General features: G+C 45.4%; 1 protein-coding gene across 2 annotated transcripts in view; it reads left to right on the top strand.

Annotated features, from left to right (window-relative positions):
* Abcc5 (ATP binding cassette subfamily C member 5) overlaps positions 1-18,473 on the top strand; it is a 96,187-nt gene that overhangs the window by 55,810 nt on the left and 21,904 nt on the right. For both annotated transcript variants that reach the window (XM_021184648.2, XM_021184649.2), the window contains exons 18-25: positions 2,308-2,492; positions 2,948-3,094; positions 3,348-3,477; positions 5,393-5,546; positions 5,626-5,754; positions 7,170-7,356; positions 9,075-9,164; positions 14,348-14,537. In XM_021184648.2, coding sequence (XP_021040307.1) covers positions 2,308-2,492; positions 2,948-3,094; positions 3,348-3,477; positions 5,393-5,546; positions 5,626-5,754; positions 7,170-7,356; positions 9,075-9,164; positions 14,348-14,537 — 1,212 coding nt within the window. The remainder of the gene's footprint in view (positions 1-2,307; positions 2,493-2,947; positions 3,095-3,347; positions 3,478-5,392; positions 5,547-5,625; positions 5,755-7,169; positions 7,357-9,074; positions 9,165-14,347; positions 14,538-18,473) is intronic.

Here is an 18,473-nt window from a genome sequence, read left to right as displayed (position 1 = left end):
ACAATTGGAGTCACAGTTAAAGCTGGAGTTAATAAAGCCGAGTGCTTTGTTTTCAGAGTCTGTGCTAGAGCAGTGGGCTTATTGCCTGGTCCTGGCAGTGTTTGCAGAGAATTCTACACAAGTTACAGGCGGCAGTTTTCTTGCTTGGACTTCTTACCAGATTGGGGTCTGAGAGGCTGTTTGTATGATGTAGGCATTTTCATGGCTGTGAATCTGAACCATACATCACCTTTGACATCAGAAGAAAATGCAGTTTGTTTAATGACCTCTTTACTGAGTCACCTCTTTACCTTATAACTGGAGTTTTTAGGATTAAAGCCTGGGTTCTATAGCACCAATAAATGGTTCAGCCAACAGTCCTGAGTTTACCAGGTAATGATGAAAATCAAGAGAGAACATTTATTCAGTGTGACTGCCTTTGGAAGGGGTGCGGATAACAGGGTCCAGTGACCCCAAGTTCACTCGTAGTGGCCTGACATGAGCTTTAGGATTAAATAGAGGAATACCTGGGCAATTCTAGTCAGAGTGCTTCTTGCCCGTCCTGGTTCTCAGGTGATCTGCCTGTTTTTACAAGATGGTCCAGGGTACAACCCTGCTTGTTGGATAATTACTGTCCTGGGTGGGAACTACCTGCCTCCTTGTGAGGTTTGTGACTTATGTTATGTATGGGTCTGGGGTTGTTCAGAGATTCACCAAAGAGGCTTTTTATTTAGATACTAGCCTGCTGGGACTACAGCATCCAGCACTGGGATTCCCAGGGTGCAGCATCGAGTCACAGGAAATGTGACTCGAGGGCTGGAGAGATGGCTCAGTGGTTAAGAGTGCTCTTCCAGAAATCCTGAGTTCAATTCCCAGCAACCACATGGTGGCTCACAACCATTTGTAATGGGACCCAATGCCCTCTTCTGATGTGTCTGAAGACAGCTACAGTGTACTCATTTACATAAACAAAGGAATAAATAATTTAAAGAAGAAAGAAAAGAAAGTTGTAAAGGCAAAGGAAGTTACATTCCATTTCTGTGCAGGCACACATCCTGCAAGTGAAAGGTTACATTCTGTTTAAGTATAAGCACACATTTTTGCAGAAGCCAGGTTAACCTTGTGCATAACAATTTTGTTAAAAAGATAAGAATAGCCCTTAACATTCTAGGAAGCTACCTCCCTTTGGCCCAGTGTAGCTTTTAGTTAGAGCTGAATGATAAAGAGAAAAGGCAAGGAAAGGACCTGACTGCTTCTGGGTGTGCTGTAGGAGCAAGTTTATTATAGATAAAAAAGAGACAGTCAGAGGCAGACATGTCTGAGAGAGTCCAGAGTGGTCATGACTGAACCAAGTGGGAGGGAATGAGGAGAGGGACAGGAGAGGGAAGAGAGGGGAGCCAGGATCACCCAGGAGGCCAAAGCTACAAAAGGGGTGAATAACAAAAATGCCTGGATTAGACTGGGAAGAACCTCTGGGGGATGGGCAGCCTCACTCCTGGGCTTGAGAGTTCAGGGTCGAGAGTGGGGTGTGCCATCTGTACCCTGTAACAGGTAAGGGACTGAGGGATACAGAACTTGGAGGCCAGGTCTGCTTTGATGTATTAAATAAGCACCTCAGCCACTTTCCTGGGTTTGAAAACTTACCAAGAGGTAGTTTTGTTTTATAGACTTCTTAAGCACAGTGATTGAAACGTAAAACATCATATTAGCTATCGCATGAAGGTTTAGGAAAGTGGCCTACTGTGACTCTGCTGTTGCATTTAGTGTTCCTATGTTCCTATGTCTCACTGGCCTGGCCTGCAAACTATGACACTGTCTTTGGTGAGGTCCCTCTGAGACCTCATCTTGTAGATGGTGCTGACAGAGTGTTCAGTGACTGAATGTTTTTGATGGCGAGGAGGCAGTTCTAATCTCGTGCCCTTCGAGGCTAAAGGTTCTGTTACGCTGCTGTGTACATGCCTTAGCATGAGAGGAAGAGCCCTATAAAGAGGAAATTCCCTAGACAGGCCAAAGCAATAGAGTTCATTTGGGAAAAACAGATTCCCCAGTTGGACAGTACCAGACCCAGGTCCTGAAACTTGTGCCAACATTGTGCAGTTGTTCACAGTAGAGAACAGTGTATGTAACTGGCTCTAACTTACACAGTTCCTCACTGTCTGGCTTATGTATGTCTTCCCACTGCCCACCAAAGCCGGAGTCTGTGACCAAACTCAGTGTTAAATGGGTCTTTGGGCAGAGTGTAGTACTTTAATTACATCCACAGCTTCCTGCAAAGTTTTCTGGCATACTATTCCCTTCTAAGGTCATGTATCTTTTCCTCTTTCCCAGGGCAGCTTGTGCAGGTGGAGGAGAAAGGGCAAGGTTCTGTGCCTTGGTCAGTCTACTGGGTCTACATCCAGGCTGCAGGGGGCCCCTTGGCTTTCCTGGTCATCATGGTCCTCTTCATGCTGAATGTGGGCAGCACTGCCTTCAGCACCTGGTGGCTAAGCTACTGGATCAAGCAAGGAAGCGGGGTGAGATTACACATTGCTGAGAGTTTTGTGTCTGATAATGTGGCCTTGCCTCCCTAGTCCCTGACTGTTTTAGAGAAACTCCTAAAAAGAACCCTTACAAACATCATGGGATACCCTAGTAATGTGCGTAACTTTGTTCTGTGTATCAGTTAAAAGATAATTTAAGGAGAAAAAGCAGTGGACAAAGATGTTCTCAGGTTGGGGAATGGATAAATAATATAGTCTCACAGAACAGAAAAAAAGTCCCCGGGTAACCCTGGGGCTAAAGAGCTAGTCAGTAATTAGTGCAGCAGCCAGCTCCTTGTGTTCACCCACTAGAGAAAGAAGTGCCCAGCAAGACTGCCTTGCGTTTGCCATGAGCAGGCCCGTGGTCATTCTCTGTATCTCTCTCCTTGAGCTGAAAGTGACCTAGTTGTCTCGGGAATCTTACTCCATGGTAACTTACATCCAAACAGAACAGCACAGTGTATCAAGGGAACAGAAGCTTCGTGAGTGACAGCATGAAGGACAACCCCTTCATGCAGTACTACGCCAGCATCTACGCCCTCTCCATGGCAGTCATGCTGATCTTGAAAGCCATTCGAGGAGTTGTCTTCGTCAAGGTATCACCATGGGTGGGCTGTGGTGCACGCCCTTCTCCAGGTCACAGGAGAGGCTTGGTGTGGCGGATGTGTACAGTAGGGTGGCCCCACTGAATAATGTGGACCCTGTTAGTCACCTGTGACTTCTGACTACTTGTACTTTCCCAGTGTTGGGAATGGATGTCCTGCACAGTGGTCACCTACAGGAGTAGGAAGTGAGCTTTCCTTGGGTACCCGGGTCTCTGGGCCTGATTATTGTGTCTCTGTTCCCCAGGGCACACTGAGAGCCTCCTCCCGGCTCCATGATGAACTATTCCGAAGGATCCTTAGGAGCCCCATGAAGTTTTTTGATACTACCCCAACAGGAAGGATTCTCAACAGGTTTTCCAAAGACATGGATGAAGGTATCTCTCACTGGTCCTGTCTTACACTCTGGAGTACAACCAGTGCTCGCTGCCTCTGGCCTTTCTGGGTGCCAACCCCCTCAACCCCTCTCTTATCCCCCTAACTCCTCAGTACAAAGAGATATGCAGCTTTGTCTCTCCTAAGACTGAGAACAGAGTCTGGCCTTTGCATCAGTGTTGTGGATATATTTAATCTTAATCAGAGGCTTCTACCTGCCTTTCATCATTCAGTTGCTGGGCAGGCATCTACCCAACTATACTATTAGAATCTTTCCTATTGATAACCCCAAGTTATTACTTACTATGTTCTGTCTGGGCTCCTCTTAACTCCAATAGGTGGCCCTCATGGCCATGACTTTAAGACTCTTACCCCATGGCGTCTTCTCTCTCCACCTTCCTCTCTTTCCTTGCAGTCTCATCTGACCCCAAGCCCAGGATCCCCAAACCTGGCTTATGTTTCTTCTGTTCAGTTATGGCTGTTTGCATCTTTATTTAACCAGTAATTTTAAATCAAGGAGCAAGGTCACATTGTATGTGTGATTCTCTCATTCCTCAAGCGTCCCAAGCAACCAGGCCTTGGGGGCCAGTACGTATCATTACAATATGTATCAAAACACATCAGCAGTATTTTGCCTGAGTTCTCTTTCTGCCAATCCAACTTGAACACAAGGACAGAGAGTTGAGAGAGCAGAGGGGCTTTGGAAGGGATATCTGCAGTCCTAGAACACAGCTTCTGGTGGGCTTCTTGTGTGCAGCACTGTCTGTGCCAGCACCAGAACTCATAAGTATTCAGCATCCAGAATCTAGTATTGCATCTTGCAATGAACAGCACTGGGTGCTTTATGTACCTGTCCTAATTCACACAACAGCTCTGTGAGGCATCTGTTGTTTCACCCATCCAGTACACAAGAAGGTTATATCCAGAAAGGTTAAGTAGTTTGCCCAAGATCATACAGCTATTGGGTGACCAGGTTGGGAATTGGGCTCAGAATTTTTCCCTCAAAGTTAGTTTTTATCTATTTCCTGCACAGTGGTCAACCTCAGGAGGAGCTTGTTTGAGGGGTCAGTAAGCCAGTGGAAGGCTATGGCCGGAGGTAAAAGGAACCAGGAGCAGGCTCAGTACCAGAACTGGTGCATAACATGTTTCAACTTCTGGACACATGTTAGGCTCATTGTGCACATTTGCATAGACACATGCATACTCAGACATGCAAACACACATGTGCACATATACACACATGTACATGCATGTACATACAGAGACTCAAGACACATATACTCTCAAACATGCATACCTGTACACACAGAGACACAGCACACACAAACATATATATACAGATACACACACACACACACACACACACACACACACACACACAGACAAAAGAGCTAGACCTGTTGGTTCAGTCCTTGCACTGGAGTCTGAGGTGGAAGGATTGTGGTTTTCATGAAGATACCTCCGCCCAAAGAAGGGGGTGGAGGGAACGTAGCTAAAAAGAGGAGATGTTGCTGTTGAAGGTTCTGTAGTCTTTAATGATTACGTATGTTTCAGTTTTTCTTGTGTTGGTAAGAAGATAGATTATCTTTGTTTTCCTTTGTACATGTTTTCATGTATTCTGTCTGGGCTAGTATTTTATTATGTTGACATATAATACTTTATAGTGGGGAACTGTTTAGCAGGAGTAGGAGAAACTGACCCAGAAAGAGAGGTGGAAGAGGAAGACCACTCACAGGAAAGTGAGAGCAGCTGGGTTTGTTTTTCCTTCATAAAATGTTGACGTTAATATACAGACCTCAGGAATTTCATAGTTTTCAACAACAACAACAACAAAAAACCCAAAAACCTATTAAGCTCCATTTTCCTTGTTTGTGGGGTCCAAGAGTCTGAAACTTTGTTCTCTTGTGGTCTCTGCAGTGGATGTGCGTCTGCCGTTCCAGGCTGAGATGTTTATCCAGAATGTAATCCTGGTGTTCTTCTGTGTTGGAATGATTGCTGGAGTCTTCCCATGGTTCCTCGTGGCGGTGGGGCCTCTCCTCATCCTCTTCTCACTTCTCCACATTGTCTCCAGGTAAGTAGGGTGTGTTCAGGGAGAGATGAGGCCATCGCTGCTGTCTTCCTGCTGTGACTCAGAACCCATTCTCTCCCAGGGTCCTGATTCGTGAGCTAAAGCGCTTGGACAATATCACGCAGTCTCCTTTCCTCTCCCACATCACATCCAGCATTCAGGGCCTGGCTACCATCCATGCCTACAACAAAAGGCAGGAGTTTCTACACAGGTCAGTGCGGCTGGGGGCCAAAGGTTTCAGAGGGTAACTGGCATCTCTAAGGTAGAATGACCTCAAGGGGTCATTCAAGGCCAGAGCTTGGGATGGAAAAGCTCATCCATCCCCAAAAGTATTATTGATGCAATGGAACTGTCTTTGATTGAAACTCAGCCACTTGCTAAGACCTTTTCTGAGAAAATTAGAAGATAGAAACACAGCCCAGGAGACAAACGTGGATATATGACATGCTTCCTTTGAGAGTGTATGTGTGTGCGTTTAGATATCTCCGAAAGGATGTAAGTAGCTGTCTGTGGAAAGAGGAACTGGGTACCCGGAAATTGGTAAGAAAAGACTGACTTTTGTAGTGAGCTTTCTAAAACTTCAAGGGCCGTGTAGTTTGTATAGCACTTGCTCTACGAGCATGAGGACTGGGGGCCTTCGAACCCATGCGATTGCCAGATGGGCATGGCAGCTCACCTGTGATTTCAGCCTTGAAAGGCTAAGACACAAGATCCCAACAGTGAGCTGGTGAGGTAGACTAGCTGTGTGGGTCAACTCTAAGTTTGGTTGAGAGACCTTGCCTTAGTAAATAAGGTGGAAGATTCCTCATGCCTTCACAAGCACACGGGTACACACATGCCACTCTGCACACAGACACACGAAAAAAGTCTTTAAATTCTCCCTCTCCCTCTCCCTCTCCCTGTGTGTGTGTGTAATAAATTTAATGAATGTATGTACCCTGCATGTGTGCAGAAACCCTGGGAGGCCAGGAGAGGGCATTAAGAACTCTGGAACTGTATATAGCTACATGAGGTTGTGAGCTGCCTTGTGTGGAGTCCCTTTGCAAGGACAGTACTCTGAGCTATCTCTCCAGCCCCTAGGCTTTTTGCTTTTTTAAAAGACATGGTCTCGGTGAGTATGTCTTTAATCCCAGTTCTTGGAAGGCAGAGGCAGGAGGATCATTGTGAATTTGAGGCTAGCCTGGTTCACAAATCAAGTCCAACAACAGCCAAGGCTACACAGAGAAACCATATCTGGGGTGTGGGGGTATGGACGGGAAGACATGGTCTCACTATGTTGCCCTGGCTAGTTTGAAACTCTGTATTTAGTCCAGGCTGGCCTCAAACTCACAGAGACCCACCTGCCTCTGCTTCCTAAATACTGAGATAAAAAGTGTGCACCTCCACATCTTGTCCTCCCTAACATCTCTAGTGTGGGTTTTAGTGTTTTTCAAAGGGTGACTAACATTAGAACGCCCTGTGTGTGCCCTCCTATGTGCAGCCTGTGTTTCTGAAGCTTCCAGGTAATTCTTGTGGTTGAAGATCTGAAAGTGCTTGCCCTGGACTCTGTGATCCACTGGAGGTTTGACATCAGCCCATGCGGGTGGTTGTGTGGCACTCTATTTATCCTTTTCCTCTTTCTCACAGGTATCAGGAGCTTCTTGATGACAACCAAGCTCCCTTTTTCCTGTTCACTTGTGCAATGAGGTGGCTGGCAGTGCGGCTGGACCTCATCAGCATTGCCCTGATTACCACCACTGGGCTGATGATTGTTCTCATGCATGGACAGATCCCTTCAGCCTATGCGGGGCTTGCCATCTCTTATGCTGTGCAGGTCAGTGTCTGGGTTGTGGGCACTTGACTAGGGAAGAGAGTTGGGGAGAAGAATCTAGAATTAAAATAATTGCTATGTGTATTAAATACATGTGTTTGTTTTAAGATAGAGTCTCACTTTTTAGCCGTGGCTCTCCTAGAACTCACTATGTAGACCAAGCTAGCCTTGAACTCAGAAATAAATCTGCCTGCCTCAGCCTTCTGAGTGTTGGGATTAAAACTGTATGCCACCATGCCTAGCACAGAAATATTCAATACCAGTAGTTGGGAGGCAGAGACAATGGGATCCCTATGATTTGAGGCCAGACTTGCATACATAGCAAGTTCCAGGACAGCCAAGTAGGACCCTGTGTCAAAAAAAGGAAAGAAAAGAAATACACATTATCTTCTAAGGAAACATGTGAAAGTGTACCTACAGGTGTGCTCACCGCCGTCTCATCACTGGGACCTTTCTACTTTCCTGAGTAGTGTACCAGCTTCCATTTGCTGCTCACTGTACTTTCTGTTTACAATTCTTTTTCTCCCAATGTAATAAATAAGCATAAGCCGTCTCATCCCGAGGGATGATTGAAGGACCTCAAATAGCTCCAAAGGAATCTGTGAATTTGACCACTGACTATTTAAAGGTGTTTGACATCAGACTACACAAGTAATTTCTATCTTTTTTTTTTTTTGGGGGGGGGGTTGAGACAGGGTTTCTCTGTATAGCCCTGGCTGTCCTGGAACTCACTTTTTAGACCAGGCTGGCCTCGAACTCAGAAATCCGCCTGCCTCTGCTTCCCGAGTACTGGGATTAAAGGCGTACGCCACCACCGGCTTCTATCAAATTTTAAAAGTGTTATTGGAGCTGTATTTTTAGAGTCATTATATTTTAGAGAGGCATGAGCTGAAATACTTAACTATATCATGGTAGTGTTAGGGTTCTGCTTCACAGAATGGAGTGGAACCCTTAGGAATGTACGTGAAGCAGCATTGACTATAAATGGATTATATATTCAGGGAACATTCTGGTTCTCAGGAGTTATTATACTATTGTACTGTTGTGTGATTTTTTTTTTTCCGAGACAGGGTTTCTCTGTGTAGCCCTGGCTGTCCTGGAATTCACTCTGTAGACCAGGCTAGCCTCAAACTTAGAAATCCACCTGCCTCTGCCTCCCAAGTGCTGGGATTAAAGGCATAAGCCACCACCACCCGGCCTGTTATGTGATTTTGGCTGTTTTGTTTGTTTGTTTGTTTTTTAACATATTGCAAAGATAAAAATAAGGCAAATGAACTCCAAAGAGGGTTTCTTTGTGGATGCCCAGGCTTTTGTCTAGACTCACCAGCTGGCTGTGTGCCACACAGTCTTCTAAGGTGCACAGGGCTGTGCTGTCTCTTACAGCACTTCCTGGAAGTGTTTTCCCTACTTGCTTATAGGTTGGACTCTCCGTGTGTTCTGGTTGCCAGTAACAGGCTGAGGGTGGTTCAGCGGTTACACAGCTTAAGACATGTGTAACTGGAAACCAAGAGCATGGTGCACCGGTGTGGCTCAGTGCTGTGTTCTATGAGGGTATTGGGTGTGGTGTTAAGTGCAAGACAACCACTGGGGCTGGAGACTTCATGCTGCATGTGTGGGCGCTGGTTGGGTCTGTGTGGCGGCTGCAGGTTTAGGAAGCGCCCTCTGCCTGCCCGCCCTGTACTGACAAGGCTTCTCTCTTCGCTCCTATCTCTCACTTTCAGTTAACGGGACTATTCCAGTTCACCGTCAGACTGGCATCGGAGACAGAAGCACGGTTCACTTCTGTGGAGAGGATCAACCACTATATCAAGGTCAGGATGCTGCAGGCCTTTCTGACTCCTTTTGGAGTTCTTTTGTTCTTTCTGTCCTGAATGTGGGTGAGGAGCCTCACTTTCTCTACCTGTCTCATCCCCACTTCTGAGGATCAGCAGTCTCAACCTTAAGAGTTCCTGAACAGACTGATAAATTCTAGAAAGCACTGACTGCTTTCTAGAGTTAACAGTGACACATTCAGAAACCTTGTTTTTCAGTTAAGCTAATGTAACATTGTTGGGGCCGGCCAGCGGCTCACATGTCCGTGTTCGAGCCTGGAAGGGATCTTGGAATCTGGAAGAGAAGAGGGAGCCTAGGCTGGTTGAGAAATAATGGAACCAAGACATGCTAGTCTGCTCAAGGTTCAAATTTTTAATGGCGGACACGCTTTATAAAAGGCAGGGAGGGGGAAGTCCATTCCCGCTAATTCATCCTTGGAGCGGGCTTAATCTCTAGAATAGCTCCGGGGGGCCTCTCAGCAGGTAGCAGTATCTTGAAGAAGTACAGTGGCAGTGGCAGAACAATAGAGTGATCTAGGGAGGAAGGCTCTACCCTAGATAATCTTCTTAGTGGCAACAAGGTCAAGTTCTGGCTCAGCCTTCTTCAGGCTTATGGGAGGCTACATAGCATTTTCCTTATACTGATTAAAACCATACACCATTTTCTATACTTAATTTTTTTTACTTCTATTTGAGATTGTGTTTAAGTTACAATATTTCACCCTTTCTTCCGTCCACCCCACTACTCCCTGTATGCCCCTCCCCAGTCTCTCTCAAGTTCACAGTCCCTTTCTCCATCAATTGTAATTGCATGTGTATATATTTTTTTCCCCAAATACAGCTTTGTGTTATGTATGTAGCTGTATTGTCAGGGAAGAGGCACCCAGGTAAGTTGCAGCTCAGGGGTCTCTCTGGGCCCTGTTTCTGAAGTATAAACCATACATCATTTTCATTCTTAATCTGGTCTAGTTGAGTTCATACAGTGTTGCTTGTGTATGTATGTATGTATGTATGTATGTATGTATGTATGTATGTCTTCAGGACTGCCTGACCGGTTGGCAGTACTGGAAGAGTTCCAGTTGCGTGCTCTTCCCTGGGAGGGCCACCTCCCCCACTTCCAGCTTTATCAGCTGCCGTCGTTCTTTGTGCAGGGCTGAGGCTTTCAGTGCCTTTCCTGTGGAGTTTGGCATGTGCACTGGTGTCCTTCTTGTTCAGCTCATGTTTGGGGAGCCATGTTAGTGAGACCTTATGGGGGTTGCTTCTGAAATCACTAGGAGACACAATCTCACGGCAAAGTTTCTGGTCCTCTGGCTCCTACAGCCTTCCTGCCCCCTCTTCCACAATGTTCCCCAAGCCTTAGGTTTGGAAGGAAGTATTTTGTAGCTGTATCCTCAGGGAGTGGGCATTCGGGTCAATTTCAGCTCAGGGGGCTCTGGGCCCTGCTTCTGAAGTAAATTAAAGAATAAAGTAAAATATGTTATTTGAATATATAGTCTGGACTAATTCCTTGACTAAGGATGGCCGCCAGGATCCCTTGCTGGGCCTTTGATGGAGATTAGTAGAGGATGAAATTTAAAGGTGGAAATTTGTCCTAACCTGGAGAAAATAATCGATAACCCAAATAATCTCTACTGAGACCTATTAAGTTTATTCAACAACCGTTAAATACAATAACTGAGCACATATTCCTAACACTGTGCTATCTAACCACTTCCCCAGCCACACACCTGAGTTATTGCAGTGTGAGTTGCCCTGACTTGCTCTGCTACATATGTGTTCTCATGGCGGATTCTCTGGCTGACTCTTCCCCACACCTGATCTCATGGTGACCTTCTCCTTTCTCCCCCTGCCTCATGCGTGGCCCTTCTCCAGGATCCTCACAGGCTTCTCTCTAGCTCTTCTCCCTGGGACCCCGACTGGGATCGGGAGTTTAGCCTTTCCCTCTCCTCTGCCTAGTTATTGGCTGTTCAGCCTTTTATTAACCAGTCAGAGATAATTAGGGAGTGTTCTTTAATCCCACAATGAACAGGAGATTCTTCAAATATTCATTACCATGCCCGGGTCTAGACTGTAACTAAATCTAGGGCACAGAAATCTGCATCTGAGTGCACAGAGCACTGGGCCAACAGATTAGTGTGGCCTTGTCTCTGAGGCAGGAGCCGGGCTCTGTGTTAAAGCTGCATGGCTAACTCTAGTCTATACTACCCACAGAAATGAATAGGCTTGGCTGCTACTGAGACTATTGGTTCTTCCCACCCTCCCCTGCAGCCTCTCAGTTTTGCCTTGAGGTTTGTCTTGCTCAAGTCCTCCCTGCAACTCTACAAGCAGTTTTATGTAGAAAGAAGTATTGCAGGGCTGGTGGGGACTGCATGTTTCTCAAGATCACCTATTCTGTAAACCACCCTGAGGATCACTGCATTTACACCATGACTCACAGTGAAGCAAACGCCGCTCATGGTCTATGAGGCTGGTGGTCAGGTGGATTTGCAGAGCTCTTCCCATTGAGAACTGTTCTAGCAGATGTGTCTTCACTAATGTGAGAATAAACATCATTGATTATCAGAAGACATCATTTACGTATTTCTTTTGATACAGGCTCTTTCTGTGTAGCTCAGGCTAGCCAGGAAGTCATGATCTCCTGCCTTAGCCTCCCAAGTGTGGGCTTTAGAGATTCACATATGTGAAGCCATGTGTGGCTTACTTAGAAGATTTTTTTAAATATGCATTTTATGTATTTATTTATTTGGTTAGTTAGTATCTGTATATGTGTGTGTGGTACATATGTCCACATGTAGAGGTCAGAGGATAACCTGTGGGGATTGAGGCCCTCTTTCTAATCTGTGGGTTCCAGGGATTCACTTCAGACTGTGGAGCATGGCAGCAAGCACCTTCCCCTGCTAAACCATCTTGCTAGCCTCCGTCAGATAAGTTTTCTTTCTTTCTTTTATTTTTGAGATAAGGTTTTTTCTTTGTGTAGCCCTGCTGTCCAAAACCTCTGGAACTCACTCTATAGTCCAGGCAGTCCTTGAACTCAGAGATCTACCTGCCTCTGCCTCCAGAGTGCTGGGATTAAAGGCTGTATGCACTACCACCACCTGACTTTATCAGATTTTTCTTTCTTTCTTTTTAAGATTTATTTATTTATTTATTATGTGAGTGCACTGTAGCTGTACAGCTGGTTGTGAGCCTTCATGTGGTTGTTGGGAATTGAATTTTTAGGACCTCTGCTTGTTCCAGTTGGCCCTGCTTGCTCCAGTCATCTCTGTTCTCTCAGTCCCTGCTTGCTCTCGCCCAAAAAGATTTATTTATTTTTGTATATAAGTGAACTGTAGCTGTCTTCTGATGCACCAGAAGAGGGTGTCAGATCTCATTATGGATGGTTGTGAGCCACCATGTGGTTGCTGGGATTTGAACTCAGGACCTTCGGAAGAGCAGTCAGTGCTCTTACCCGCTGAGCCATCTCTCCAGCCCCAGCTGTTTCTTAAAGTTAACAAATGATTATTCTCATAAAAAGTTCAGGTAGCTTTGTGATGTACCTGTTCTGTGCAGTGTTGTGGTCTGTGCTGAGCACACGTGTATAATGTAACACGGAGGAACATTGCTCTTGATGAGAGAGCAGGATACTAGACAGTGGAGGGAGAGTGGACGCTGCTCAAACTAGTGGTTCTTTTGAAGATTGCTTTCCTGATGCCAGCCTTCAATCCAGATTCCAATCCCAGCACAGTCATTCCATTCCTCTACACACACACACACACACACACACACACACACACACACACTCACACATACACATTCATGCACACTCACACATGCACACTCAGGACACACACACAACCACACACTCAGTACACAAAACTCACACATACACATTCATGCACACTCATGAAAGAAAATGAGATTTTGTATCTTGTGATTCATGTAAAAGAGTTGTCTATGAGCCCCCAGCCTGGGGCCGAGAACAAAGCAGAACAGACAGGGCTGTTGTTAAGACATTCCTAAGAACAGCTAGATTGTACGAGCAGGGCTATTTTGTCTGGGTCAACACCACCTGGCCGGAACCTCCCCTCTGTCTACTGCCCCTTGACGCTGGGTAAAATCAACTGGTTGCTATATGAACAAAGATAAGCCCCCAGCCCACAGGAACAAAGTCCTGATGCCCTGTAATCTTTCTGTTAATGTTTAAATAAGCCAATAGTGTGTCGCTATGCTGAATTCCACACCCCTAAGCCTCTTACCCCATAAAAACCCCTAGCTTTTGAGCCTCGTGGCCGACATCCGTTATCTCCTGTGTGGGATGCATGTCGGTCTGGAGCTCTGTAATTAAATGTCCTCATGTATTTACATCAAGATGATGGTCCTTCGTGATTTTTTGGGTGCACGCCGAATCGGGAGTTGAGTGGGGGTTTCCCCACTAGGTTCTTTCACTCACACATGCACACTCAGGACACACACACACTCAGACATACACATTCACACACACTCACACACACTCACATGCATGCTCCCTTGTGCTTTTCACCTTAGTGGTGTGAAGTCAATGACTATTTGCCAGAGAAGTTTTAAAATACAGGGACGACTGCTAAAACAAATCACACAGGACGTTCTAACAGCCTTTTACTGTAGGCATGTGTTCCCAGGGCCAGTCCTGCACAGTTTGAAAATGAGGAACTAAAGAGCAGAAATGGCTTGAGTGGGTTGCAATGTCATGCGTAGCGTGTGCAGCAGGTCATGAAGCTGTGGGTGGCATGTGTGAGTCACACGGCCATGGGTTGGCAAAGCTGGAATTGCAGTCTGTAGTTCTTGGATTGGCCAACATATTTAGATGTTCGCTAAATGTTAAATACCTTACTTCAGTTTTAACTCAGGCCAGTGATGTAGTTCTGTTTCAAGTGGAATATTTTCAGAGGATTCCAATGAAACTTGTTGAGGGATGGGAATGCCTCATGTTCCACCCAAAGGTCTTCCTTCTGTCCATGGCGGCAGTGTTGTGCAAGCACGCAGTTGCAAACTGTGGTAGTAGCCATGTCTGTGTCTCAGTCTGATTTGTGGGCTGTGAACATTTACTGTCAAAATATTCTTTTATAGCAGGGTTCAGTGGTGGCAGCCACTTTGGCTGCCACGCTCGCCCTCTCTGAGAAGATTTGCTACACCACAAGAATCTGAAGCACTCGTTCTCTCCTCAGACTCTCTCTTTGGAAGCACCTGCCAGAATCAAGAACAAGGCTCCTCCCCATGACTGGCCCCAGGAGGGAGAAGTAACCTTTGAGAATGCAGAAATGAGATACCGGGAAAATCTCCCTCTGGTCCTTAAGAAAGTGTCCTTCACCATCAAGCCCAAGGAAAAGATAGGCATTGTGGGACGAACAGGGTCAGGTAAGGACTGCTCCGGTCTCTGGAGAAATGTTGGAAGTGATCCAGACTTAATCTTTGGTCAGCACATGGCAGCTTGTCAAAGATCACTTTCATCTTTACAAACCAAATTCCTGATACACAAGTCATTATTGTCTCAGGCCTCTCTGAAACCAGCTTTCTAAGCTTGCTTCAGCCTTGCTCTTGGGACAGGCAGTGCTTTCAGTGTGACTTGCTCTCAGTCACAGTCTCAGAACAGAATATTTGAGCATGTGGCAAAGTACAGGAGAAGAAAGCACCCGGAACATAGTAAGTACCACAGATAAGCAAGGTCCCCACAGACCCACCTAGCTGCTGCATTGTAAGTTGATTCCAGCAGATATGGCCAAGTTAACCAAGATTAGTCATCATAGCTCACCCCCGTCCACTCGAGACAGTCACATCTCCTTATGTCATGTCTCATTTCTAAAGAAAACAGCCACCATATCAAAATATGGCATGACTTAACTATCCCACGTACAACTGCAAGCTAGGTATATATTTTCTCTCGAATGCTTTATCTCTCAGTGTCTTTTAACTTGAATATACTAATAGCCACTAATATTATCTCAGTCTATTATGTTACATTATATGTAAAGAAAATACAAAGATCTGCTTACTGTATGTGTATATGCACAAACAGTCTTAACAAAATAGATTAGAAACACTCATGTCAGGTACAGTGTTTGTTTTAGCATCTGGTCATGTGTCCTTAGCTGGTATGACTACCTTCCTCTCCTAACCAGTCTGTATTCCCTGCTCCCCCAGACAGCACCTCAGCAGGTTTTGGTTCTTTTAGTTGATGAGTAACATATACCTCCATCTCTGAAGGGTCTGAGCCCTTTGTCATCCTACTTAGATTGGGTTATAGTTTTCCATTGACTTTAATCAGGGCATGGTAACACCAAGAAACACCCCAAAGGTTCTCCTGCTTCCAGACATAATTGTCCTTCCCTCCATTGTGAAGAAGTAACCAAATATCCCTCGGTATTCTGGGTCAGTCACCGTTCCTTAACACTGTTGACCCCGTGGCCAGGGGAAAGCCCAAGCTTCCAGGTTAAGAGAATGCTTGTTGTGTCTCCAGGAACACACTCCTATCTAGAGCCAAAAATTCTACGCTAGCAGAACTTTTGGAAACAGGGTCACTAGGGGTGTTAATGAGTAGAAACATTCTCTTTCCTACCCCCTGATTCCTGGACCTGTGAAACAAAACAAAACAAAACAAAACAAAACAAAACTGTAACACACATGCGCACACACACACGTTTATGATGATGAATCAAAGCATATATTGCCTTCTGGAGAACCCTGTCACCCCTCTTCCAGGCAACTGCCACCTGATGACACTGTATCTACAAAAGGCCATTCCCTTGAAAGTCTGGACAGATGGGTCAGTAGTTAAGAATACAGTTACATTTTCAGAACACCAGGGTTCAATCAGGGTTCAATTCTCATCACCCACAGCTCACAACTGTCGATAATTCCAGCTTCAGGGGATCTGGTGTCTTTTTCTGACCTCTGTAGGCACCAGGCACATACATGGTACACATATACATGCTGGTAAAACATTCATAAACATAAAATACATAAAATTATTATGTTTAAAGATTTATTTATTATATGTAAGTACACTGTAGCTGTCTTCAGACATCCCAGAAGAGGGCATCAGATCTCATTATGGATGGTTGTGAGCCACCATGTGATTGCTGGAATTTGAACTCAGGACCTTTTTGGAAGAGCAGTCAGTGCTCTTAACCACTGAGCCATTTCTCCAGCCCCTATTATTATTATTATTTATTATAGTATAGAGTAGAGTTTATTCAGAGCATGGGGAAGGGAGTTAAGAGAGTAGTAGAGGCAGAGAGAAGGAGAGAGTAGAGACGTAGAGGCTGGCCATGACCATGTGGAGAGAGTGGGGGAGGGTAATGGGGGGAGGGGTGAGCAGTATTATTTTTTTTAAAGGCCATTCTACTGTTCTTTCAAGCCAGCTTCTTATTAATGGCAGGGAACATGGAAAGATGGATTTCATGATCACTGTCACACTTCTCTGGTTGTAAAGTGAGTTCCTTGGTCAGAAGCAATGCTGTGTAAAATACTGTACCAGTGGATAAGGCAGTCTGTAGTTCATGAATGGTTGTTTTGGCAGAGCATTATTTGCAGAGAAAGAAAACCAATGTGCAGAACTATCTGTTTCAGTAAGACTAGATCATTGCCCTTTCCAGAAGAAAGTGGTCCAGTGTAGTCAAGTGGTCAACTTTGACACTAAGTGACTGACTCATAAATCCCCTAGAGAATGGTGTCATGTCAGTGGCTCAGTGTTGGTCTCAGTTGCTGGCCAATCTGCCACTCAGCAACAGCTGCAGCCAGGTCATCCTTAGCAAGTGAAAGTCCATGTTGTCCAGCTTATGCGTAACCTTTATCTCTGCCACCATGGTCACTTTACTAATGGGCCCATTGGGAAAAGACAAGGATGGCCAGGGAGATAAACTGACTGGGTCATCCTATTTGTTTCATTATTGAAATCCTCTGCTGATGTCACTTTTTTTTCTACAGATCAAGAGTTTTTATTTTTATTTAAAGTTGGTAACTAATATTGGCCACAGAATTGTGACTTAGAACATCCTTAACCTCTCCCAATTTTCTTTTTTTTTTTATTAGATATTTTCTTTATATACATTTCAAATGCTATCCCCGAAAGTCCCCAATACCCTCCCCCCGCCCTGCTTCCCTACCCACCCACTCCCACTTCTTGGCCCTGGCCTTCCTCTGTACTGGGGCATATAAAGTTTGCTAGACCAAGGGTCCTCTCTTACCAATGATGGCCGACTACGCCATCTTCTGCTACATATGCAGCTAGAGACACGAGCTCTGGGGGTACTGGTTAGTTCATATTGTTGTTCCACCTATAGGGTTGCAGACCCCTTCAGCTCTGATGTCACCTTTTGTTGAGCATCTACATGGGACATAAGTATCTTCATATCCTTTGCCCATTTGGAGAAATCCCCAGATGTTTTTCTCACCAAATTTTCCAATCAGGTTCTTTCCAGGTCCCTGATGACTCAGCCATTCCATTGGCTGCAGCCTCTGATTCAGTAAATAACCACACTCCCTCCATCTCTCCTTCCAAGCAAAATCCATGGCTATGTATATTAACCAAAGTTCTGCCCACTGTAAAAATGTCCCTTCACTGGTGTCTATCTTGGTAACAACTCTATTGCTGTGATAAGATGCATAACCAAAGCACCTTACAAGAGAAAACATTTAACTGGTGGTTTGCTTATAGTGTCAGATCATGATCATCATGGCAGGGAACAGGGTGGGAAGCAGGCAGGATGAAACTGGAGCAATAGCTGAGGGCCAGTCTCATTAAAACTGCCATAGTGTCTCAGCATTGTCCTAGAACGGGATTATAATGCTGTGGCTGATCACTCCTGGTAGTTCTTGTATGATGTACAGAACCATCAGTAAACCAGGCCCTAGTCTTGTCTTCCTTAGTCAGTCCATCATAGGGCACACCCCACAAAGTTATAGGTGTCTGCTTGAGAGCAGAAGGTATTGTAATGGGAGTGGAAGCCAGAGGCTTTTGGGCAACTCTTTTTCGAGACTGGGTGTGTCTGTGTAACAGCTCTGGCTTTCCTGGAACTTGGTTTGTAGACCAGACTTGGTTTGGAGCCTGACCAGCCTGGAATGGGCTGAAGTGGGACCCAGAGTTGGCCTTTAAATTCTCTGTCTGTGCTATATGCTGAAGCTGATTGTTTATAAAAAAAAATCCTAAAAACTTTCTTGCTTATTCTGTGGTTAAAAACCACTGGCTTGGGCTGGTGAAATGGCTCAGTAGGTAAGAGCACCCGACTGCTCTTCCGAAGGTCCAGAGTTCAAATCCCAGCAACCACATGGTGGCTCACAACCATCCGTAACGAG

The sequence above is a fragment of the Mus caroli genome, chromosome 16, assembly GCF_900094665.2.
Source record: "Mus caroli chromosome 16, CAROLI_EIJ_v1.1, whole genome shotgun sequence".
Taxonomy (NCBI): Eukaryota; Metazoa; Chordata; class Mammalia; order Rodentia; family Muridae; genus Mus; species Mus caroli.
This window is presented reverse-complemented; position numbering and strand designations above follow the sequence as displayed.